The following is a 27,616-nucleotide window of genomic DNA, read 5'->3' as shown; positions in this document are numbered from 1 at the left end:
TGGCATGATTAAATGTTTGTTAATTCAAATATAATCATATATGTGATGAAAAACGTTTTAGATGCAAAAATGATTTCAAAACGAAAAAAGGTGTGATGTGTTGGTTTGAATCGTTTTGTCATACATATTAGTTTTAAATTCCAATTCAAAAGGAATTTATCGAAATTAAATTTTCACATTAATTAAGATAAACAAATGAAGAGTTGCATATTTTGTTGTTTTTCGTTATAAAAATTTATTTATTTATTTAAATTATTATACGGAATGAACCAAAAATTGAATATGAAATCAATCGAAATTCATCACACCTACATCGTTTTTTAAATTGATTTCAGTTTTGAAAACGATCGTTTTTCATCACATGCCTCAATATAAATTTAATGAAAATATTTTTTTTTCATTCAGTTTTGTTTTTTTTATTTTTCTTTTAATATTTTACAAATTGAATTGAACAAAAATTTCTTAATTGTAATAGATATGAATTGAAGAAAAATTTAATCATTCAATAAATTGTTTGAAGCTATATTGCAATGGATTCGAATTAAAGAAAAATTCAATAATGAATTAATTCCTTTAAGAAATTAAATCTATAAAGAATGAATTCTCAAAGGAATGAATTCAATTCGTTTGAAATTCTAAAGAATTAAGCCTTTGAATTAATTCGTAATGAATTATTTATGGGAATGGTTGATAAATACAATTTAATTTGATTTTGAAAATTTACTTAAGAATTAATTCATTCGAACCTTTGATACAAATGCAATTTAAGAAGCAGTGTTGGATGAACATTTATAAGGCGACCGAAAGGAAAGAGACTGGACCCCACAAACACATTAAGGTTGAAAAACTTGCTCTGTTCATTATAAATAAGTACAATAGCTGATTTGGGGCATGGTCGGGTATGTCCGACTGTATCTTCATACATGATTTTTTAACATTGGTCATAACCGGTTATAAATTTTTACTTAAAACTGACTGTCTATGAGACGACTTTTTAACTAACTATTTGAGGTCAATTAGCACCCGTACATGTTAAAATAACTTTTTATGTAGCTTATCAAGTAACTAGTTAGGTAGCTAGTAAGGTAACTGACACTATGTAGCCGGTATGTGAATCCAATGTGTAGGCTCTACTTAAATACACTTTCAGTAAAAAAATTAAATACATGATTGTCGGGTAATCCATAGTGTATGGTGCTTTTAATATCATAAGTGATTCCAACAATAATCAAAACAAGTACTATTAGTTTATGAGAGAATGATTTATTCACCGGAAAGGTAATTATCACAGTCATCAAAATAATTTATCACTCGAATAATATGAAAATGATGAACTTTTATTCGATAAAAATTAAACTCGATTAAAATTGAAACCCTATTTTTATTTCGTTTTTGACAAGGTGACAGCAGTGGCGAATTAAAAAAAAAATCAGGCGAATTCATTTATTTTTTATATATGGAGTTTGACATAAATGAGTTCGGGGGAATATTTTTTATATGTGTAGTTTGACATTAATGCATGCTATTTCTACAGTCAGCTGTGCTCTAGTTGGCACCTTGGACCAATTGCCACCACTTTAAATGAATTCGCCTTGTTATCAGCTGTTATGGTTTTAGCAGAAGTGGTAAAATTATTTTTTATTTAGTGATTATTAGTCTGTAAAGTTAAAAGGTTCGTTTTGTGCTTTCATATGCAAAATTAGGAATTGACAATTCCATTCCATATTAGTCGTTAAATAAGACAAAAATGTTAAAGTTAACCATTAATTAACTAAAGTGCCGCATGGTAAAAGTAAATAAATACGAACGGATATCATTCCCTCAACTATAAAATTTTAAAACAAAATTAACAGAAAAAAAATTAAGGTCTTTTTTCTCTAAATTTATGTGTATATAGAAGAGTGCAAATAAATTTTGTAAATATTTTAATTAAATTTAAAAGGCACAGTGGAAAAGTGAAGAAAAATTAAGTTAAAGTTAAAATCGTGTACATATATAAATAAAATCAATCAATAAATTATGTTAAAAATGTTAAAATTTTCTATATTTTTAATGATTCTCTATGCACACTACGCACAATGCTTATGGGGTAAGTTTTTTTTCTTTTTGACATTTCTAATTTCGTTTTTGTTAGTATTTTATGTGCTATTATACAATCATATTATGACAACAAATGTTAGGTTGATATTGAGTAATTACGGATCTAAAGTTTTAACAAATGTCCTTAAGGTACCAAAGTTTTTTGCTTTTCCTAAAATTTATCAACAGTTTGATAGTTGAATTAAAAAAATAAAACGCACACATTAAATTTATTGTGTCTATTTTAATTTCTACGTCTGCTGACATACAAACACACAAACTCATGCTCATGTGAGATTTTTCATACGTATTATTAATCCATGTTTATTAATTTATTTACATTTATATATTCATATCTGCCAAATATAAAAAAATACTTATTTATAATCTTATGTAATCAAATCGTATAAATACTATACACCTATTAGATATACAATATAGGTACTACATTATTTTTTAAAGTTCTTATAGAAAAAAATGCTTTGCCAATACCGATTGATAAAAAAAACAAAAAGTCAAAAACCACCACAATAACATACGTAAATGAATAAATATTTAGTAGCTATGTACATACAGACGGACTAAAATACGTTGTCGTGCAAGGTATTTTGCATACGATTGAATTGTTTCTAGCAGAACAACACATATTAATTAGCTAGATTTAAATTAATATTTTTGGAAAACCAAAAACAATTTTGCTGTGCATTTATCACCGCTTTAAATAAGGCAGTCAGTCAAACACATTGTCCTCGTGTTAAAATATAACAGTTTATGTTTTATACAGAGATGTCAACAGAGATAATATGAGTGTTGTCAATATGCTGCTATTTTTACAGCAACAATGCTTTATCCGATTTGACATATAAACAAAAACAGAGAGACGGTGCCGAATATGTTATACCCTTCAACATCAATTATATTAAGTTATGTTTTCCAAGAAAAAATATATAAATTTGAGACACTTTACTAAATTTTACTATTGGCTCAAATAATACTATGTAAATTCTAAATTCTGTATCAGTTTAAAAAAATATAGCGGGATATTATATACAATACCCTCAATCTTAGATTTTCATGAAAATGAGTTTTTGATGGCAAAATATTCAGCAAATAAGCCCACATTTGTAGTATGTTTCTAAAAAAAAATCCTGGTAAAATTTTAAGTTTTTAATATATTGCCTTCTTTTCACTTTTTTGGAAAAACTTGAAGAACTAACAACATTTACTCCTTTTGCACTTCTCATTTTTTTAAGTATGAGAACATTTTAGGAAAACTCAATGACTAAATTTTACTGCCTCCTTTTCACTTCTCATTTTTCCTTACACGGACCATTTCATTTTAATATATATACTAGATGAAATACAAATCATTTGATAAATAGCTACCCAGCGAAGCCCGTTGCGTTCAGCTAGTTTAAAATAATTGAATTAAAAATTAATGATTTAAAAAGATCAAGAGCTTTGCTTTCATAAAAATGCCTTTTCTAAGATAGACGATTTTGATATACATATATATTTATCAAGCATTTCAAAACAATTATGAAATCAAACCTACCATTGTTATAGTCCCTTATAATATACCTCTTTGACATACAGTGGTTGACAATTCAATAGAAACTTTTTCAAATATTCAATTAATAGGTTACAATTAGAGTTTTTCTTTTCCCGGGAAATCGGGATTCATTTTGAAATTTCCCGGGATTCCGGGAATTCCCGCCTAGAACAATTTATTCAATTTTAAGAATGTAGACTTCGTTAAAAATCTAAAAATTATCTTTGGTTTTAAAATGTAATTGATTACAAATAAAAACATTTAATATATGGTTATATACAAACGTGTCACCATTCGTCATTTGTATCGGAATGGCTGCAATTTCCATTAGATTTTGTTCTACCATCGTTAGATTCCAATTATTTCTGTTAATTCGCAAAAAAATAAATGTTTTATTTTTTTAATTTTGAATAGCATTTTTTTGCTTATTAAATCAAGAATTAAGAAAAGATGTTAATTAAAACTTGATGATAACCCAATAATATTAAACAAAATTCAATTCCAAAATTCTTTGTGAAAAAGCAAAATACTAATATAATTACATTTTCGATCGGACAGAATTCTGTGACAGCTGTGTGTCATGTGTTTTTGGAATAGATATTTTCAATAATGAACTTGTTATTGGTCTATTTGGTTTCTTGTATAAATCTTCTGCATTTGTTTTGAAGCTTTAACCTTCTTTTAGAAAAAATAAAGTTAAATCTCATAAATCTAAGGAAAATAATTCACGGGAAATCTCGCACAATTTCCCCGGATTTCGGAATTGAAAATTTGTATTATGGTATTGACAAAACAATGGACACTTTGATTTCAATTTTACAAACATTGTCCGGACTTTTTAGTGACTCAGTATTTTTATGGCATATTTTCCTCAGTATGGTCATGGATACTTAAAATCTTTTATAATCGATCTGTATTCGATTCCAGTCATATTATCTTTAATGCTATATATTGGACCTTTTTTTCTGGGACAATAAAGTTCTAAACATTTAGAGTTAATTAAATTGTATGTGTTATCATAAGTTTGCAAATTTCAGTTATAATATTACTGGCATAAACCATTATCAAATGTATTAATACGATTAAAAACGGAACGTGTACAATTATTGTTAAACCAATATTATATGACTACACAGAAAAAAGTTTCAATCTAAATAGTATGATTTAATTCAATTTTATTTTCAAATAAAATCTAGAAATGTAATGCAATTTATTGTAAAATATCAAAATATTTACGTAAGAAAAGGAATCATTTCCGTCATGGTACAATTTTTTAATATTTATGAATGAAAAAGTTTGGGAAAAAAGTCATCTTCGATCCATAATACATACAATGTATTTATGTACGTATTTATTAACAAAAATCATATCAATTATGAATTTTTTTCTGTGTTTATTTTCTAAATATTTTTAGTTAGTTTCCTAAAAATTTTTGTTGTAAATTCTATTCTATACTAGTCATGGCTCTTATCTACAATATCACCATTGCGCATTAAGTGAAGTATTTTTGTTATCAGCATTTCTAATTTAAAATAACTTAAAACTTTTATTGTTTTGTTTAAGTCAAACTACTTTTTTTTTTGAATTAAAATGACTTGTTCTTTAATTTTATTTCAGACATTTTCAATAAAAGGGATTTTAAAATCAATGTCAATAAAAAAAAAACTTAACTTTATACACGTACATGTTTCGCTTCTTAATTGTTAGAAAGCTCATTCTTATGTGTCATTTGGGTTTTTTGGACAACCGCCTTGTGCCTCTGGTCTTCATTATATTATAATATTATATAAATGTTAGTTTAAATTCAATTTATTTAAATGTGACAGTTTATAAATGCACCTCTATGTATATTTTTAGTAATCTGAGAATTTATTATCTATTAAAAAAAGCAATATGTATATTTTATTGAGTTCTTTATCAATACCATTATCAATTATACCAAGTATTATGTTATAAATTAGTTCAAATGTCATTGCAGTACACAGAAACCTTGATTTGCATCATTAAATTGTGTTAAAAATTGAAAAATTTTATAAAATTCAGATTTTGGTACTTTTTTGAGAACATTTTGTAATGTACGTTTAACTTAATTATAATTAAAAACAAATATGTTTGCTATATTGCCTTATTATCAGGCAAATCTCCTGTGAAAAATATGCTCCACATATAACATTATGTTGTGAGATTGCGCGAGTCAATAATCTGGGGAATTATCAGGGATATCTGCTTCGCAAAATTTAACGTTTCCAAACTATTTTCCGTATGAGAAATCCCGGGTAGTTCTAGGTAATTTTCTGGGAATTCTCATTATATCGTGGGATTGTACTTTTCCATACTATTTCTCGTATGAGAATTTCCGGAATTATCAAGGCAAATTTAACGTTCTAGGGAATTCTCATCATTGAGTTAACTTGAAAAATATGCTACTCATATAACATTGTGTCCTGGGATTGCGCAAGTCAATGATCTGGGGAATTATCAGGAAAATCTCCTTCGAAAATTCAACGTATGTAGTACTTTTTTATTTCTTAAATCAACCATGGTAATTGCAGTTACTTCGGAAATTGTAGCTTAGCGGTAACAGTAATCGAGTTGAAAGGATATTTTAGGTGTAACTGTTGCTTAGCAGTAATGGTAGCCAACCTTGCAGTAATTTTAAATACACCATTTTCTTTAAAAATAAATAGAGAACTGTGTACGACTTTAGCAACGTATTGAAATCATAGAGTTTTTCATCTTAAATATGGGGAGGAGAATTCCCGGGTAAATCCCCAGTAAATACATATATTTTTTTTGTTTCAGAAAAACCCAATACTTTTAGGGTGTTTTTGAAAATAGCGACATTTGACGTAATAATTTCAATAAAATTATATTCTATAGTTAATTAACAAGTTTTCGAATTTATTAAGAATAAAATGTGACTAACGCATTTTGGTTGATATTTAAATTACCCCCTTATTTATAATCAATTTTTAAGTTTATAAAAGGTTCATAAAACAATATTTCCATACAGAATTTGTTTTATAAACCTGTAATAAATTTAAAAATTGATTAATAATAAGGCCTTTAATCTTTACACAAATAATAGCAGTGTTAAATATCAGGATCAATTATAAGTTCTAAAATATTTTCAAATTTTAGATTTGCACATGCCTAGAATTCATTACCACCTATATATCTTTAACAGACAAACGGAATATTCTTAAAAAATAAATTTTTGTTGATGATATTTTAGCCGGCTTTTTAAGTCAACATTTTAAATACTAAACAAAAAATACTACTTACTATACATACTTGAAAAAAAATAAACCAGTTTAAATGTTTACGTAGTAATATTAAATTTCAATTGTTGACACCATAGAGTGTTTTGCTGAATCTACACATACTCACTCACAGAAATATGTACGAGGGGCCTTTCAAATATGTCACTACTTTCGAAGAAAACTTAAACTCAATGATTTATGTACACATGTCAGATATGATTGATTTAACACTGGAAAAATCAACTAATATAATATTCACACTTCTTAAACAGATTAAAAATATTGTGTTATTCTGAAACAACAAAAAATTACTGGGGATTTTCCCGGATATTCTCCGGGGAAAATTTAATAGGTTCCTAAACTCGAACACTGTCCATGATATCTCTTTTATATATGTCTGACTACTTTTAAGGAAAACTTAAACTCAATGATTTATATTCATTTGTCAGATATGAATGATTTAATCTTGAGAAAATACTGAGTTATTCTGAACCAAAAAAATAAAAATTACTGGGGATTTTCCCGGAAATTCTCCGGAGAAAAAATTATGTCTTCCTAACTCGTACACTGTCCACTATTTATTAACTTTTAAAGAAACTATTTTAATAAATGATGTCTTAAGTATTGTAGTCATTTGTAACCGAAATCCATATATAAAATGGTCAACTAATGAAATTTAAATTTCATTAGTGGTAACCTAAAAATCGAATTTTTGTTAGTCTCTCCATATACATAAGTGCGAGTATATTTATTTATATTGTTTTATTATTAAACAAAAATAAATTGAGCGCGTGGCTGTCGCAACTATTAACTATGTATTTTTTTTTGTCAAATGAATGAGAAGTTTCTTTTTTTTTTTTGCGGAAAATATGAAAGAGAAAACTACAAATTGAAGACAATAATAACTGGTTGTGATGAATCTTTTGACACATTTCTTTGCAAAGTGATGCTGTTGTGGGTTACTAATAATTTAAATTTGTTATTTTTATACCTATATTGGCTAGAGATATATATCGAATTTCAAAAATGTAGCTCAAATATGCTTGGAAATTTTTGAATATAAAAATGTCAATGGGATTGATTGGGATGGTATCGTTTACGAAAGTGAACCAAACTCCTTTCTTTAGTTCTACTTCAATTGATTATCAGTCTACTGTTTGTCCTCCTACCTATTTCATATGTTAATATTTGGATGAAATCTAGATGTATATTGCTGGCTACTACTGTGAGAGATCTCGCCTATTCTGTTTTTCAAATGTCTTCTATTAATGAGAATTGTCTTCTATTAAATTTATGTCAGTACCGGAATAAAAACCTTATTCATAGGAAAAGAAGGAAATATTTTGCCAGAATGTTTTCAGGATTGGACGGACTCCTCTGCTATATGGAAGATTATTGGTGATGTTGGTATATAATGTAACATTAATGTTGATGAGGTCAATGACTATTTTGCTAATGTTGCTTTCTCGCTTTGGACTAATGAATTTGATTTTGTCAATTCTTATGGAGCATTACTGAGGATGAATTGTGGCATTCCCATTCACTTTCTTAGGATTATATTCCCTTACATTTCTCGTTTTTTTGATTTACTATGTGAATTCTACTTCCACATTTCCCTCTTTATGGAATGTAGCGCGAGTTGTCGCTATTGCGAAATATGGGTTTGAACGTAGCGATTTGAGACCAATTTCAATACTTCTGGCGCTTTCTAAAAGACAAAATTCTTGCATTTGTTGATATGGACATTGTCCCATAACTTTTGTTAAGCTATTTTATAATGGATTTCCATTAAAGAAAACTTGAATTATTCAATAAGAAAGTAATTCTATAAAGAATGAATTCTTAAAGAAATGAACTAAATTCCTTTGATGTAAGCCTATGAATTAATTCGTTATATAATCTTCAATCGAATGATTAAGAAATAAAATTTAATTTGATTTTGCTAATTGAATTAAGAATTGATTCAAGGCTTGAGCAAGTAAACTAGAAGTGCGTGAATCAGCACTTATTGAAATTTAGTAATAAAATAAAAAGGATTGCAATTGTGACTCCTTTACGTTAAATGGGTTCAGCTTCCTTGTTAGGAGTGGGTTTTTACATTTGCATTATGAAATTTAAATCGAAAGAAAAGAAGATAATTTTCGACATTAAATATTTCTGAGTGTAGTTGTCTATATTTATCTATTTTCATAAAATACTGAAAAGAAATTTGAAAGTCGCGGGAGCACTACGGTACTTTTGAGTATGAAATAGTATCAAGTACAATCCTATAAAATTTCCCATTCCTGCTCGATGTATACTTATTATTTCTTGAAACCTCTTATCTGACGGATGAGATAATAATGACTAAAAATTTCTTTATCTTATTGAAGTCTTTTAGCATCCTTAGCTCAGGTTACAAAAAAATAGTATTCAATTTAAAAGTCTTAAATATTGAGATAGAAACGTTTGCATGTATGATGAATTCAAAAGTACCGGCAAACACAAAATCCCACCGAAAATGTTACACATTTTTAGTGTACGGTATTTATGCATTATATGAGAATCGATGGTTGTGCGCAAAGCATTAGAAGCATTTGGTCTACGTGACCAAGTAGAAAGCGATAATGGCGTTGAATGGATTGTGGAGATACTTTACTACCACCGTCGTCTGTCTGGCAGCCAGTGTTAGTTAGATACAAATGTGTAAACTAAAATTGAAATACAAGAAAAAGAAAACAAACAAAAAATAGCAACAATAAATTTAAGTTTACAAGTTTCAAATGTTTGAGGGCGCAATAGTAAGCAATTTTTTTGCCATAGATATTATTTATTTATGTATTTTTTATTAATATTTTTTGTATTTGCTTAATTGTTTATATTTTTTTTATTTTGAATTTATACTCCTCAACTGATAACAAGATTGTATTGCACATGAGAATTATGTTATAAACAAATGTGTTAAGTGATTTTTTTTTTTAAACTTGAAAAATTCTTATGATAATTTTCTGTGAAATTAGTTTTGCGGCATAAGGTTGCAGCAACAATAGTGCAATATAATGAAATATCTCAAATAACTGTGACATTTTAAAGGAGATTGGGTTTTTTGGCCCATGCAGTTATTATATATGAAATAGCTATGATATGCGGTTAGATTATTCAAGAAAACCACAATTTGATTTTAATTTATAATTTTAACGGAAACCTATTTATTGATTAGCTAGAAAAAATAAATTAAACAGGTTGCAGTAATATTATATACGCTTCACCAAAAACTATGTCAGTATTATCAAACTGAAACATATTAGAAATCTGTATTATTTTCATATATACGATATGGGTGAACCAGATATATTTACTAAACATTTCATATTGAAATATTGTCAAATGCCATAATTTTCTATAAAATAAATCAATATTTTTAAAAATTGTATCAAAGTTTTTCATAAATATGTTTGATTGAGCTTTAGAAAATATATTTCATTAAAACCGGTTAACCGTCTTACAAAAATCGGTTGGTCTAAAAACCGAAAAGTTAAAAAAACCGAAACCGGTGGAGTTTATAAAGATGAAAGCGTTCCCACGACAATTGGATCTCCGTTCCGGAACGACCCGAATCATATTCGGCCAAAGATTGTCAACTCAGCGACAGCTGTACAAACCGAAAGTTGTTTCCCCAGGAAAGAACAATCGGGTACAGTCGAACTGTTACAACAACAACAACATAAAGATGAAAAAACCGGGTGATCGGTTTTCGGTTTCGGATACTCTAGTTGGATACTTCTCTGAGAGATCTTGCTTATTCTGCTTTTCAAATATTCAAAACTGGCGAATATTTTGTCGATACCGGAATAAAAACTTTATTCGTAGGAAGAGAAGGAAACATTTTGCCAGCATGTTTTCAGGATTGGACTCGTCTGCTATGTGGAAGGTTATTGGTGATGTTGGTATACAGTATTACTTCAATGTTGATGAGGTCAATGACTATTTTGCTAATGTTGTTTTTAGGCTTGTATTAATGTAGTTGATTTGGCCAATTCTTGTGGAGCATTAATGAGTGGCATTCCCATTCGCTTTCTTGGGATTATATTTCCTTACATTTCTCGTTTTTTTTTTATTTACCATGTGAATTCTACCTATACATTTCCCTCTTTATGGAAAGTAGCGCGACGGATTTTATACGAGATAATCTGAATAAGAATAGATTCATCTCATTGGTTTCTCTAGATTTAACCAAGGCATTCAATTTCATTAATTACTCTGTGGCTTTCGATTTTCAAGACCTGGGGAGTTACTGCGTAACTCAATCCGAAAACGGAAATGTTCGAAATTGTGTACTAAATACATTGTAATTCGAAACGATTTCCTTTCGAATCGAATTAGTAACCCCCCTGCTTGTTAAATATTCTCTTTGTGGTTACTGGACATTTTTCTATTATGAATAATTTCGTTGATAGTGATTTAATTATTTTCATTGACCGACTTAAGTGTTTAGATATACATATGTATTGATGATCACCTTACGGTTGAGGGACATGTTGATCATGTATGTGAAAGATTTCGGAAAATTTGAAGAAAGTCTGAAAACTAGAATTTTGTTTATAAATCGTTCGTGAAATTAATGATAGGCTGCATGTTGGAATGATTCTAAAATATTGCCTTGCTATGTCACATTGCAAAGTAACAAAATAGTTGTACTGTGTCATGAAGAATACCAGCTGCTGTACCTGATTTCAAATTCATTAGCACAATTGAATTGTTCACACAATTATAACATCTATCTATTAAGCATTAAAGTGGAATCTATAGTTATTATCTAATTATAATATTTATTTGTTGTTAGGCCTTTTTATAGAAATATGTACCTGTATAACTACATTTTACATCATTTGTATGCATTTCTACAATTATATTTCAAAAGAAATTCTTTAAAAGTTATTAAATGCGTGCATAAAATAAGAGATACAAATAATAAGAAATCACCTTATGTGTGAATTTTTCCATTCTGGGGAAATAATAAAAAATGTTTCATTCCCGGAAATACTAAATAAAACAAAAAATTAGTAAAATTTTCGAAAAAGTAGTTTCCCCAGACTGCATTTTTTTAAAAAAGTGTACAATATTTTGGCTGTATAATGATAATAGTGATATAATAATTGATTATAATTTAATAAAGTCTATTGTTTTATAAAAAGATTTAAGATCCAATTTTTTAATTCGTATTTATGTAAATATTAATTATCTTTAAGTTGTAATACTTTAATGTAATAAATTTATTCATCACATCGAATCTGTGGTAAATATATATTTTTCTACAATTTTTTTTATATAAACAAATTTTTTAATTGATAATAAACTTATTCGAGTACATATTCGATTAATTGTGAATTATTGATCGAATAATTTGTTATTCTTAATTGAAAAATTGTATTCATTCAAAAAAAAAATTTTTTTTCATCGATTATTCGATTGACATCCCTAATCAATTCTATTATATCCATAGATTTTTTCGGTTATAGCAACAGATAGTCAGTTGGTTAAAACTACGACTGTGACAATACCGATAAAATGCAACTAATAAATTAGAAACCCTTATAAATGCTGGACCAACAATTGTACAACCAAATATTTTATTTATATTTTAGAATTATTTTATAATTCTTTTAAAACCCTGGTACAATTATAAGTCAATTTATACGAAAAAATTTTCTGGTATTTGGTTTAATTTAGTGTTAAAAAATTTCCGAGAATTCCCGGGAATGAAACGATTTTTTAATTTCCTCTCGGGAAAAAAAAGTCCGGGAAATTAGGAACCCTAGTTACCACATTTAAAAATTTACTGCTAGAGAGCATACAACTTCGGCTTTGACAAATAAAGCAATAATAAACAAAAATGTTTTTAATAACAAACTAATATTTAAATGCATTGCTGTCAGTTTAACAACTATTATAAACATAAAACTATACACACCTATATACATATTTGTTTCATACAAATTTGTAGGTCAAAATGTTATTGACTTTAGTAAAAACGATTGATTCAGTTGTCTGGGTATCTTTAATTATACATACATTTACTTTGTATATTTATAGTAATGCATCTGTTAGTTTTTAGCGCGTAAAAAGTTTTTTTTTTATAATTAATAACCTTCTTGGATTTTAACAGAAACAATTATTTTTTTATTTTGTTTAATTGGGATTTAGAAATAAACACGTTTACAAACTAGTAAACATTTTTAGCTTTTTGTTTTTTTAGTTGTTTTTAGCGCTTTTTGATTACATTGACCTCATGTTGAAATGTTTTTTTTTCTACTATTAAGGTCAATGAATTATTGATGCGTAAAATGTTTGCAATGTTTTATGAATTTTACAAAAAAAAATATATAACAAAATATAGATTAAAATATTTAAAAGGAACTAAAAAGAAATTAATAACAAATATTAAAGTAAAAAAATGAATAAATTAAGTATGTATTTGTAACCCAATACATATTTATTTACATTTATTGCCGTATTTTTTATATAAAAAAAATAATTAACGCTAACAAAAATTAATAACGTGTTTTTGGTTTATTAATTGATTAAATAGCCAGTACACGTTTTTACGTTAATAAAATTTGGCTTTAAATGTTTAAAATGCATTAATGTGGAAGAGCGTAATTTTTACTCAAAATTAATATCTAACAAGTAAGAGTGCTATATTCGGCTGTGCCGAATCTTATATACCCTTCACCAAATTATACTTTAAAATAAAAATTAAAAATATTGTTACGTAAATAATTTTTTTTAAAAAAGTTTAAAAAGAAAAATATTTTATCATATTTTTTTAAATATTTATTAGTGATAAACATTTTTTTGGTGAAATAAAACGGGTTAAAAAAATGTTTTTCCCGATTTTGACCCATTGTATTTTAAACAGCTACCGAGACAAGACTATACTCGAATAAAAAGATATGACATCGGCCTGGAATACAATTATTATTACCTACACAGAAAAAACAAAAATTCAAATCCAATCACAAAATTCATAAAGTCAATTGAATATTTTATTGAAATGGGACCTATCACAAAAATCACAAAATCAAACAACAAAATTTGTAAATATTTTATTGAAAAAAAAAAATTTTTTTTCTTATTAAAATATTTTAACTATCAATGAAACATTTATATGAAATTCCACATAAAATCAAACAATATTTTTAATAAAACCATAGAAACAAATAATTGGTTTTGACTAGATATTCAAACAATATTTTTTATTAAATCAATTAAAATATTAATAACATTTAAATTCAAAATCAATAAATATTTTAATTATATATTATAATATAATATTATAAACAATATTTTCTATATAAAATACTGTTATACACAATATTTTCTATAGAAAAACACTGTTATACACAATAGTTTATAAAGAAAATACTTTATACACAATAGTTTATAAAGAAAATACTTTATACACAATATTTTCTAAAGAAAATACTATTATACACAATATTTTCTATATAAAATACAGCTATAGACAATATTTTCTATATAAAAATACTGTTATACACAATATTTTCTATAGAAAATACTGTCATATAAAATATGAACTAGTTTCTCCCACTTACGGACTATCCAGCAAACGGGAATCCAAGTTATATGGATATTGTTCACCTGTGGGAAGATAAACCAGTTTTCACATTCATCTTAATGAAAATCAATCGTCTTACCAATTATGTCGTATTCTCCCAAATTTCTGTCATAGGAAGCTAACAACGTCTGCAATTATACCGGAATGTTTAACAATGATATAATAAAGAATTTTAAGTTCATACATACTTACCAATCTTGAAACGTGAGGAGTTATTGAGCCCTTGAACTCCTAGTCTGTTTCATGACGACCAAAACTTAAAAATTGTGTACATATGTATGTAAATATTTTTTTTCAAAATATATGTATAATTTATTTTTATTTTACAGCTGTTTGTCAAAATTCACTATAAATTTGTTTTTGTTTCAAAGTAAACAAACATTTTTTCAATAATTTAAAAAATTGTTTGAGTTTATAAAAAAATTCAAACAAAATTTTAATAAAGAAAATATTTTGTTATGTACAAGTGTTGTCTATTATTTTGAATATTATAAAAATGTATCACAAAATGAAAACGTGCTTGATTTTAAGTACATTATGTTAAAATATTTACAAAACAAATAGACGTTTCTCATTATTAAAAAAAGTTGTTAGCATTGTTAACCATCAAATTTAAAACCAACTAAAATATTTATGAAACCAAATAAAATAAATAATAAAATACAAATCTGATTTCAAACATGCATTTGTTTGAAAATATTTTAGTCATAATTTTTTCTGTGTAAGATTTTTTAAATTCTACAATTTTTCTCTATATGTCTCTTAATCAATTGTTTGGAAAGTTTCTGTTTTAACTGATCAAAGAGATCTATGGATTTTTGTAAAAAAAAATATCACCAATTCTTCAGCCTTCTTGCTATGCCACCAAGGATTTCTGCAGATGCTCACATAATCTCTCTACAATTTCCAACTCGAAAAAAAATATATTCGGACACACCTTTCCTTGTCTAGTAATTTTCCAATTTATTTAAACAAAATTATGAACCAAAACGTACGCACCTCTTTTTTCGTGCGCACACCTTATTTATGTATTAGTCATGTTTGTAAGTTATTTGGAAGCTTCGGAAAGTTGATTTTAATAAAAAGACGGATATGGTTATATCGACTATCAGGCCGGTCACATAATTCCATTCCGATCGAAAGTTTAATTAATCTTCTTCAGAAAAAGTAACTAAAACTATAAATTCTTTCGGAATGAAATCACTTTCAGTGAAATTGATATTTCTTTGTAATTATTTATTTTCTAAAATGTTTAATCAATTTCTGTAAGACCCCTTTCACACTAGGCAATTTATGGCGTTTTCTTTTCTGGCATAAAGTATACCTTTATTCTGCCTTTTAACCTTTGCTGTGTTCTTTTCTAAAAAAAATGTAGTTTGGTTAGAGTATAACGTATTCTTTTCAAAAAAAATGTTGCCCTAAAACCTCGAAGATATGCTACACGTTTCACCCTCAATTTTATCAAAGGGTTAGAAATGCAGCACTTTTTAAACAGTTCTACAACATTTACAAGGTTTTTGTTCTATTGTGATCGTTAAAAATGTAAAAAATTATGAGGGTATGGGTAATCTTTAATAAATGGTACAAAATATGTTGGCAACATTTTGTGTCAGAAAAGAAAACGCCATTAGTTTTTACAACTAGTAAAAACAATTGAAAATATCAGAATTATTATGGCCTGTATTATAGAAATGTAAAATATTTCTAGTTGTAAATTATTGATCGATCCTCACAAGTTTATATAAAACTTGTTTATGTACAATTTCAACACGATATTAATTAATATAAGACAATTATGAATGTTCAAATCATTTTCTGTGAGGGACTAAGGACAAATGTTGCCCGATTTTCGCCATACTTCACATTATAATTTCAGAGTACTTGGAAATTATTTGTGAAAAATTTTGCATAATCAACATATTTACGACTGCTCAAACAGTATTCTATGGGGGCTAGCTGAAATCATGGACTGATATTGCCCATTTTCAATACCAAACAAAACTTATCAACATAGAGTATTTGTATCTCATTTCGTTTGGCGCCTATCGTGTTTTCAACTGACTGACAGACAGACGGACATAACTAGTACGAACTAAGAATCTACTTTTGTGGGTCTGCGATAAATATTTCGATGTGTTACAAACGGAATAACAAAATCAATATATCCACATCATTTTTGATGGTGGGTATAAAAACAGATATTGTACCGTGAATTCCTAGTAATATACAAATATATTTCCCATATCCCGGAAATATAAAAAACCTTAAAACTTAAATTCCCTTGAAACTAAAGCCTAAATTTACTTATTTCTTGGCTAACACTGTATATAATGTATTACTAATAATAATTATATTTAAAATATTATTAACAAATATTGCCAATCTAAAAAAAAAACAATTGTTTTAAAAAAATTTTGCTTAAAAATATATTAACATTTTAGAAGGTTATTTGAGCTCTTTAGGAACTTTTTATAAACAAAAACCAAAGTGAAAGTTGTTTCAGTTTCCCTACATCTATTTATCTCTGTAACAATTTATTAAGTAGTTTATTCATTGTTTTAAATACATAATAACAAACAAAAACCAATATACAAACATATATATTTTTTGTTTAAGTTTACGGAACTTCAATAAGATTTAGTACGAGCGTATGTACATATGTAGGTAATGATATTTCCGCAATGTGGAAAAATTTAGTTTAAATCTTTCTTTTTTGTTTGTGATTTGTTTTTTTGCGAGAAACTTGTTGCATTCACCTGTATTATTAATATATTTAAATGCATTGAAATTAAAGCATCTGTTTCAAACACGAATGATACCAAATAAAAAGATTTATTTGTTAAGAAAAAATAATAAATTCTTAACCCTTAAGATGCTTGGAAAAAATATGATTATTTATTTCAATATTGAAAAAAGTATTAAAGTTAATAGTTTGTTTATTAAATAAGAAAAAAAACTTTGACAAAAATTTGTTTACTTTTTTGAGCATAATTTGCTAAATTTGTGACTACAAAGTTTCTGTTTACAAAGTGGTTCCGAAGATTCAGTTTACAGAGTATTTCCTAATAATAGGGTTAATAAATAACAAAGTTATTTAGTTGACTTTCTTGTTAATAATATAATTTTAATTAAAATTAAATTTTATTTTCGATTTAAATTCATTTAAACCAGTTTATTTTTTTTATTTAAATATTAATTGAGTTTGTTTTTGTTGATTAACTAATCGCATTTTTTACTTTTTACGGCATGGCAAAATTTCCATAATACATACTTTATTTACTTAATTTTATTTGTGGGGGCCAGTTCTAAATAGTGACGTATTTAATAGCATTTATTCAAAATTTTCGCTATATTTTTATTTCATCATATGATAAGATTTAAGATGTTGTTTACACTCTCTGTCACTATGTGTACAAAATTGTGCACACTTTACTACATTATAGATAAATGTTTGTTTGGTAAATATGTACGAGTATGTATGGAATGACAAAATATTATTAAATAAATTAGCAAGCATTTTTTTAACACTAATATAATATGTACGAGGGTTCATTCAATATAATTTAAAATAAGTGTACTCATCTTTTATTCGGCATGAGTTTGAAAACCAGTCCACTCCAATCTGCATTATGTATCTTTTTCAACAATGTCTGCAGTCCTGGTTCGATTACTATTTAAAATCGGGAAAATTGGCCCACAAATGGCTAAGATATATGCAATTTTTGTATACCCTTCTCTAAAAAATATGTAACACAATGAAATATTATATTTATATTTTGGGTCCTTATGTCCAAATTATGAAAATTAGCAAAATAAGCCTCCATTTACGCGTTTTGTTGGGCCCAAAATAATTGCGTAAACAAGTGTTGTCATTATTTTGTTGCCGCGTTATATAAAAGTCGCGTTATATCGAATTCGTGTAAATAAAGTATCGCGTAAATAGAGGTTTTCCTGAAGGTATTCTAGGAACTAATTTGTTTATTTACAATTTTAAAGTATTAGGTCAAAATATTTTAAGATTAATTTCAGATTAAATATTTATTAAAAATAATTCTATTTATTAAAATAATTAGAAAGAACACTAATATTTAGTTTTCTTTTTAATAAATGTTTAATCTTAAATTAAGTGCAAATATCAGTTTTCTTTCTAAAGAATTTTCCTACAATTTTATTAATAAAATTTCCATGTCCAAAGTAGAGAAATTCTTTAGAATGAAATATGATATTTGCACTTAATTTAACATTAAACATTTATTAAAAAGAAAACTAAATATCAGTGTTCTTTCTAAAGAATTTTCCTACTTTGGTCAAATATATTTTGACATGTAACTTTAGATTAATAAATCTCTAAATAAACAAATTAGTTGCGAGAATACAATATTCATAATAATTTTTAAAATTTACATAGAAAAAAATTTTCAACATAAATAGTTGGATTTAATTTCATTGATTTCAATTGATAACATTTATAAATAATTTCTTAGAAAGAACCCTGATATTTGAACTTAATTTAAGATTAAACATTTATTAAAAAGAAAACTAATTATCAGGGTTCTTTCAAAAGAATTTTTCTAAAAAGTTTCAACATAAATTTAATTTCATTGATTTCAATTCATAACCTTTACCCCCTGTCTATATTTGACAAATATTTATCATAACAATAAATGACATTTGTTGTCAAGACAAAGTTGCAAAAGCACTAACAATTTTGTCATAACGAAAAAATAATACTAATAAATGGAGACTATACCTCATAATTTTTTTATCTTGACAACCATTTTGACTTTTATTATGATAAAAATTTATCAAGTATAGACATTTGTTTCATATTTCTTTGTTTTCAAATAAAATATAGAGGGTTTGAATAAAATTATTTAAATTTTCATTTATTCCATGTCTACACTTGACAAATATTTATCTTAACAATTAATGGCGTTTATTGTCAAGACAAAGTTAGCTGAGCTGAAGCACTAAGAGTTTTGTCATAACGATGCAATATTCATTTTTGCAACCATTTTGAAGTTTATCAAGACAAAACTGTATCATGTATAGACGAAGTTTATCATGACAAAAATGTATCATGTTTAGACATAGGGTTATATTTTTATGTTGTTGAAAAAATTTTGAAATTTCCCTTGGAACGTTATATGTTGTTTTATGATTGGCAGATATAAAATGACAAACATACATAGGTTTAGAAAATTAATTTTTTATGGACATTTTGTTTTATAAATCTTTGATATATTTAAAAATTAATTATAATTAAGAGGTTATCAGAAGTTTAAAAAATGTTCATACAAAATGTGTTTATAAAACTTACATTATGAATAAGGGTGTAATAGTTTACATTCGTTTGTCGCTGTAACTCATAATGCGTTTTAAAAAATATATTTTGTTTGAAGAATAAATAAAATCGATTACTTTCATGCTTTAAATTAATTTGTCGCGTTATTTTTATAAAATTACACCATAAAAATTTATTTTTCTTTTCAATACTTTTTTAATCTTAAATTAAGTGCAAATATCACGGTTCTTTCTAAGGAATTTCCCTACTATGGTCATAAATATTGACCTGGAACTTTAGATTAATAAATCTGTAAATAAACAAATTAGTTCCGAGAATAAAAAAATATATTTATTTACCTTGTTGATGTGTTATATTTATAATTCAAAGTAAATATAATGTAATTATTGCCATTTTTTTTTATTGATTTCTATACTTGATAACAATATATATTTATTATTATCTAATACTTATTTCTGAAAAAATGTAAAATACAATAAAATCAATAATTATATTAAATAAGTACCTATTCCATATTTTGTAATATGCTTGATCTCTTTATATGGAGATCTAACTAATCTATAACATTCGATAATTATGTTTTGAGAAAAACAAATATTTGTCATCAAAAAAATCGTTACTGTTTTTGAATTGGAATCAGCTTTTCCACATCAAACGTAAGTTTTAAATGATCAAAGTTTATTTAGGCTCGTCTTTTTAGGCTACAAATCAAGGATGTACAATGGATGATCCATTATATTTGTACAGCTAAGCTATCGGAACTTTAACACCATAAACGGTGACTTTTGAATTACCTTATTATTTCAAAGCAATTAACAACCTCCAATTGATGTTCTATTTATGCTCTTTATAAATTTTTACGTATAATGGTAGTATTATTAAATATAAATGATTTAAATCTCTACATAATTGATTTTAATTAATATTAATAGGGATTCAATTTAAGTATTTTTAAACAAGAACAAATGTACTATGATCAGTCTACACAAATAATAAAACTAATAAAAACAAAAAAAAAAAAAATTAACAAACACCAAAAAAAAAATACACATTCGTCATAAATTAATCAAAAAAATATATTTGCAGCCTTTAGATAACAATGTAAACTAACCACTTGCATATGCATACGTGATCGTATCGATCAAATACTTATTTTGATAACTAATAGTAAATGTCACATGTGATTTAGTTTCTTATTCGCATTTAAAAAATTTCACAATATCACTTTCTTTGACATTCACATTACGAATTGAATGTCAAGGAAATACGAGCATGAATTGAAATGCGTATGTATATCTTTTATATGCAATTACTTAACATTTTGTTTTCTTCTCTTATCTTTGCAGATTATGCTATAACCGCCAAAACAAAAATAGTATTTTATGATGAACATTGGCGAGAGATCACCACGTCCGCTCATCAATTCGATCAGCTTTCGGCAATTGCTTTTGATGAAACCGAAGAAATTGTTTATTTTGCCGATCGCTTGCACAACAACGGCAGCATATTCTCGCTAAAAATACCCACGGGACAAGATGATCCACATGTTATAGAGAAAATTGTGCAACGTACACAAAAAGAAGTTATAACTGGCATAGCTTATGACCCTCTTAATCGTAATGTTTATTGGGTTGATAAATTAAACAGAAAAATTTACTTTATTTCCATCGATGCTCATGAAAATGATCTTCCGAAACCGCTAATGGATTTCACAAATGAAGATACTATGCCCGATGGCATAGCCATTGATATTTGTCGCCGTAAAATTTATTGGACAAATTCAAATTTTAAAAATGCTTCTATAGAACGTATGGAATTGAGTGGGGAGAATCGTGAAGTTGTCATAAATAAAGATCTTTATTTACCTCATGGCATAGTGGTAGATCAATTGTCCGATCGTATTTACTGGGTGGTTGATCAGCAGGGCATCCATTTCTCCGTAGAAAGTTCGCGTTTAGATGGTAGCGATCGTGAAATAATTGTTAAGGGCCTGGATAGTACTCCCTCTAATTTGGCTGTGACAAAAGATTTAATATTTTGGACTGATCGCAGACACAATGCTGTTTGGACACACACTAAGATGCCCAGCAAAAAGCTCAATGAAACTGATGAACAAAACGAAGAAACCTCAAAACCACATATTGTTCTTAAATTATCAGAAACGCCCAGTGGCATTGTATCACGTTCCCGCTACATGACAACGCTGCAAAATGATAAACACTGTTCGGTAGTGGTAAATAAAATCAAACATCATCTCTTAAATTCACCACAAACAAAAGTCACTAGAAATGCAACTGAAAAATCGGAATCCAAGCGGGACTATTGTCTAAACGGTGGTGAATATATATCACAAAGTGGCATTTGTATTTGTAAAATTGGTTTCAAAGGTGCACGCTGTGAAACGAATGAGTGCCACAATTATTGTGTGCATGGTACCTGTACCATTTCATCGTCTTCGTTTCCCAAATGTGCTTGTCAACGTGGTTTCTATGGTGACCGCTGTCAAGCGTATCGCTGTTCGGGATTCTGTTTCAATGAAGGTGTATGCAAAATTGAAAATGATGGTGAACCATCCTGCGAATGTCCAGATAATTTTGGCGGTCAACGTTGTGAACAAAATTCAACAGAGATATGTGCACTCTTTTGCAGGATTTTAAAACACGAACCGGACGCATATGCACCATTTGGATGTCATGATATGTAAGTGAATGTAATTGTATTGTAATTTATTTATATAAGTATGCATTTTCTAAAATAGTTTGCGACCATATAATAAAAAAACAAGGGCTATACAAAAAAAAATACTGAGACACTAAAAGTATCATACAATTATTTTTAAATGAAACCTAAGTTTCCATTGTTTTGTCAATAGCACCATAATATTGAATACTTCTTAATTTGTTTCCATTTTCATAATTTAATTAATTATGTTCTTATATTATTTGTTAATATAAATAAAATTCTATATTAAAGAAATAGTAAAAAATTCAAATTACTTATAATTTTTATCATAAACTAGCCACGTTGTAACTAATCATTGTTTTATTATATTTGTCGTAAAACAGTTGTGAAGAATTGGCTTCAGAAAGCGAGGATGCTGCTAAAATATATGCTATACCCACTTATAAACATTTGGAAGTCTGCCGAAATCAAGTTACCTGGACAAACACTCTAATCATATCACTAGCAGTTGGCATCGTATTATGTCTGTCTCTAGTTCTATTAATTGTGCATGGAGTGAGACGTTTCTATAAACCAGCCAGACCAAGAATTAAGAAAACCTTTGTGGTGCGTAGACAACCAGCCTGCTCCTCTGATACACCTTTAACCAACCGACCCATGGCCACCGAACAATGTGAAATTACAATCGAGAACTGTTGTAATATGAACTATTGTGATACGGTAAGTTGGAAAATAATTTACGACAATGTTAAGATATATTTATTTTAAACAAATACTTTTTTTTGTCATTCCTACAGCCTTGTTTTGATCCGAAATTGGTGCAACAAACATTATCGCGTGATACGACTACCAAAGATGACAAAAAAGTTTTAATACACAATATGGAAGATGATTTATATTGAACTGATGATGATGAGGCTGATAGAAAAACAAAATAAACAACTATACACACGTTTTGGATAATAAATACTAGCGTCCATAAACATCCAAGCGCATACATACACTTAAAAAAAGAGGCCTTAATCTATTCAAATCACAGCCATAGGTTTTTAATTAATGGCAGGTTATTAAGTACTTAAACTACTTATTTATTCGCTCAAATACTTTAGCAAAAAGGCCCTATCCTTTCTTTAACAAAAGATTCAAATTATTTTTATCATTTTAAAATCAAAAATCTAGAATAGGGCTGGATGAAAATTTAACTTCTATTACCAAAATATTATTGTTTATTGAAAGTATTTATTTCTGCAAGAGACGAAATTTTTAAAGTCTTACAATTACAAAATTGTAAAAATTTTACCGTCAAGATACGATTTTTTTACGAATCGTTTATGCATTAAATTTATGTATATGTTGAAAACCTAATTTGTAAAAAAATTTGTTTGGTATATTTTCCTATTTTTTAAGATAAACTAAAAAAAATAATGGTTTCTACTTGGCAGAATAAATGCATTCTTTAAATAGAAAATATGATTATGTATGTAGGTATATTATATGGATTAAATTATTTATTTTGTTTAAAGAAATTAATTATATGTGGTAATTTATGCTAAAGACACGTACATACATTATTTTTAGAAAATATTTAACTTCCAACATAAAAAATTGTTGTTCATGAAACGGGTTTACTTAATTTAGTTAATAATTATCATTCTAATAACTATTAGAAACAAAAATATTATTTGATAAACAAAAAAATATTGCACAAATTGCAAGTAAAAAATAAAACAAAGATATCATCAACAAAAAATGTCAGGCTTTAAGCAATAGCACTTAAATTAGTTAAAAAAGACGTTAACAAAAACAAAAACAATCATGTAAAAGCTTATCAAATGGCTTCTAACACATTTCGCCTAACAAAAAAATACCATTTAGAGTTTAGTTATAATTTATTTTGAAATGTGATTGAATTACTTAATTTTTATTACAAAACTATTTTTTTTGTAAATATACTAATATGAATTGTTCAAAATTATTAAAAATCATCATCATCATTATATTTAAAATATGTAGTTTGTTAACCCCCTTTAACAATAAAAATCTTAACTTTAAGTTACCAGTAACTATAAACTTTATTTTCAAAATTCTCTGTGGTTTAATTTAATGAATAATAATATGACATAATTTCAGTGAAAATTTAATATTAAGACCTATAGTTACAGCTTACTTGTCGTTAAGTTTTTATTGTTAATGAGTTTAATATGAAAAAAGTTCCTTTGTTATTAATAATATAATATATGCTTAATTTTCTATATATATATATGAATGTATATATTTAAAGATCACACCAAATAACTTAAATGAAATTAATTATTTTTATTTGATTTGAAATTAACTACAACTCTTACAGAAAATGTTTGCAGTATATGCCTGGAAATTGTACAGAATCCTACATTTTCTGTAAGCTATATCTATATGTATATAAAATTTCTATTTTGAGGAATTTTTATATAATTCTTAATGGGTTTTTTATTTTTTAATTGTTTTAGTTTTCTTCACACACATTCATTCATTTTAACTGCCACGATATTCTTTTCTTTTAGTTAAATTTTAAAAATTTTCACAGCCATTTAATTAAACAATAATAATAATAAAAACAATGAAGTTTTATGTAAATATTAAAATGAAATGAAATTATATAGTAATAGTATAATTTAATCATGTAGTTAAGTTTTAGAAATAAATAAAAAAAATAAAAAAAATATATATAATAGTTGTTTTCTTTTTTCTTTTAAGTTTAATTATACAAAACATAAAAAAGCGCTAGAGTTCTATCAAAATTGTGATTTTTGGCCGAATCCAAAGTTTCATTTCAATGACAAATTCACAGTCGTTTTTTGTGTTATATCACTGAGAGAGTAACTTATAAGATACACGTTTCTATAAAACGTACAAGTATGAAATTAGTGTCGTGTCTCATGCTGTCGTACTACGAAATTTATTTCATCAACAGGTTATTCATATACATATGTCAGTTATTTTGTGATATTTTTTTATTTTTATTTCAAATGAAATACATAGTACAATCTATACATCTCAAAAGTCTCGGAATTTCAACTATACATTTTTGAATAAATAAAGTTTAATTACACGTAAATTCACTAACACAGATTATTTCATAATTGTTTTCAAAACATTTAACAAGTTTTGATTTCCGAAACACGTCCAATTTGCAAACCAAATTATAACAAGTAGTCCGAATAGTTCGAAAGTACATATTTTCAAGCAAGTGATTTCATAACGACAGTCACCTTGGCTGATCGGGTTAATATCACATAATTTCAAACATTTTTGTGAGCAGATTTGTGATTCCAAGTCGCTTTGATAAAATGTAATTTTCAGAAAAATACGATGTATTGTGGTATCATCCAATAGAGATTTATGGCTCGATTGTTACTTCAATTGAAGCGAATTGAAATCAATAAAATTTCTCAAAAATAATGTTTCCCAAACAAAAAATGTACATATATATGTATAATAAACCCAAATCGACATAAACTGAGATCTAAATGGTTTCCTTGTGTACGCGAAAAAATGGAGGAACTAATTCAGCATAATAATACGTATCATTTGAAACACTATTGTACATATTAGTGGTATTCATGAGCTCTAGACCTAGTAAAAAAGATGATTCATAACATCATCATAAATCCAAACAATTTCCTATTAAAAGTCAAACAAGTTTTTGTAGTATTTATTCAAAAGGTTCAACAAAATTCTTTATTTTCTTTACAGAGCGTTCTGCTGGTCTTATACACAAATGTTTTCCAAATATTGTAAATTTCATATTTCCTAATTTCATGCCAAATACACATTCGCTCTTAGGTACGGTGCGTAAACGATCGTCTTTTCCCAATAATTTTAAAACATTTTTGGTATCTAACACCACAATTCCAGATAAGCCCACTAGTGTGGGACACTTTGACTGCATGACATACATTTTGGCACCATGCAAATCAGTTTTTACCAAAAGTTTACTAAATGCATCATAACCGGCATCATATACTTTCGGCACTTGATCTCCCTCCCGCAATCCTAAATGTTCTTTCATATATCCTTTCCACAAGCGATGCAGTGGCAGTGCTTCTTCATACTTCATTTGCCGGGTGGGCAGCGTATGCAAACCAAGCTTAGCATATTCTCTTCTATTAAGTGTTGAAGATTTTGTTGTTCTTCTTTTCCGACTTAATTGTTTTTTACTTTTAGTGCCCTGCAGCATTGTTATATGCTCCGAATTGATATCGATGCAATCTCTTCGACTGGGCACTACCATGTTGGTTAGATATTCTTGTAGTGACTGCATTTGATGGTCCATTTCTGTTAATGTAATATTGCTTGTATTTTAAATTGGATCTTACAACTCCAAATGTAAACTTACCTCACCGAAGATTAATTAAAATTATAAAAAAAAATATGTTTACAAACGAAATCCAAACCAATGTTTTGTTTTTTTTTTGCTTTGACACGTGTTAATGGTTGTAAAAATTGGGTCTATAAATTAGATACAACAAATTCGATAACTTCTGACCGTTAGATTCCAGTGATTTTGAAGAACTATCTAAATATATAAAAATGAAATGGTCCATGTATGTAATGCATAGTTCCTCGCTAGTATTGTCCAGAATACGAAGATTTTCGTCAATTTGCACGTACACAACCCGAATGTAAACAATAGAGAGTAAAAATAAAAATATTTCAATCATTTGCTTGATGTTGTTGCGGATATTTTATTGTTTACCCATACATGCACACAAATTTAATGCCTCTATTTGCGGATATGGTTTGTAGAGAAAAAAAATTCAAAAATTCGGAAATTTAAATTTTTAATATATTGCCTTCTTTTCACTTCTCACTTTTCTTATTAAGAGAAATTTTTTTTAGAAACTTGAAGAACTAACATTAGTAAATAGCTACCGGGCGAAGCCGGTGCTGTCATCTAGTTTATAAATAAATATGATTTTAGGATTACCATTTTTAAGTAACAAAATGTTTTTGATTGAAAATATAAATATATCGTTAGTTTAGTGTGCAAACGTTCTAAGTCCACTTTTTGTGAAAATTTAGATTTTAATACAAAACGCTAGAATATGAACTGTTTGAGTAAACAAAGTTTACAA

General features: G+C 27.1%; 2 protein-coding genes across 2 annotated transcripts; one reads left to right on the top strand and one right to left on the bottom strand.

Moving 5' to 3' along the window:
* Positions 1-1,655: 1,655 nt before the first annotated feature.
* Positions 1,656-25,056, top strand: cue (Protein cueball). Its single transcript, XM_065506265.1, has 4 exons — positions 1,656-2,089; positions 21,164-22,517; positions 22,883-23,219; positions 23,297-25,056. Exons 1-4 carry the CDS (start codon positions 2,020-2,022, stop codon positions 23,399-23,401), a joined length of 1,866 nt encoding a protein of 621 aa, XP_065362337.1. The 5' UTR covers positions 1,656-2,019; the 3' UTR covers positions 23,402-25,056.
* A 1,125-nt stretch (positions 25,057-26,181) lies between these two features.
* Pop4 (ribonuclease P/MRP subunit POP4) lies at positions 26,182-27,008 on the bottom strand. The gene is made up of 2 exons (XM_065504027.1): positions 26,878-27,008; positions 26,182-26,816 (listed from the first exon to the last, which is right to left on the bottom strand). The coding sequence occupies exon 2, from the start codon at positions 26,812-26,814 to the stop codon at positions 26,194-26,196; it is 621 nt and encodes a 206-aa protein (XP_065360099.1). The 5' UTR covers positions 26,815-26,816; positions 26,878-27,008; the 3' UTR covers positions 26,182-26,193.
* Positions 27,009-27,616: the final 608 nt, after the last annotated feature.

The sequence above is a fragment of the Calliphora vicina genome, chromosome 3 (genome assembly GCF_958450345.1).
Source record: "Calliphora vicina chromosome 3, idCalVici1.1, whole genome shotgun sequence".
NCBI classification, from domain to species: domain Eukaryota; kingdom Metazoa; phylum Arthropoda; class Insecta; order Diptera; family Calliphoridae; genus Calliphora; species Calliphora vicina.
This window is presented reverse-complemented; position numbering and strand designations above follow the sequence as displayed.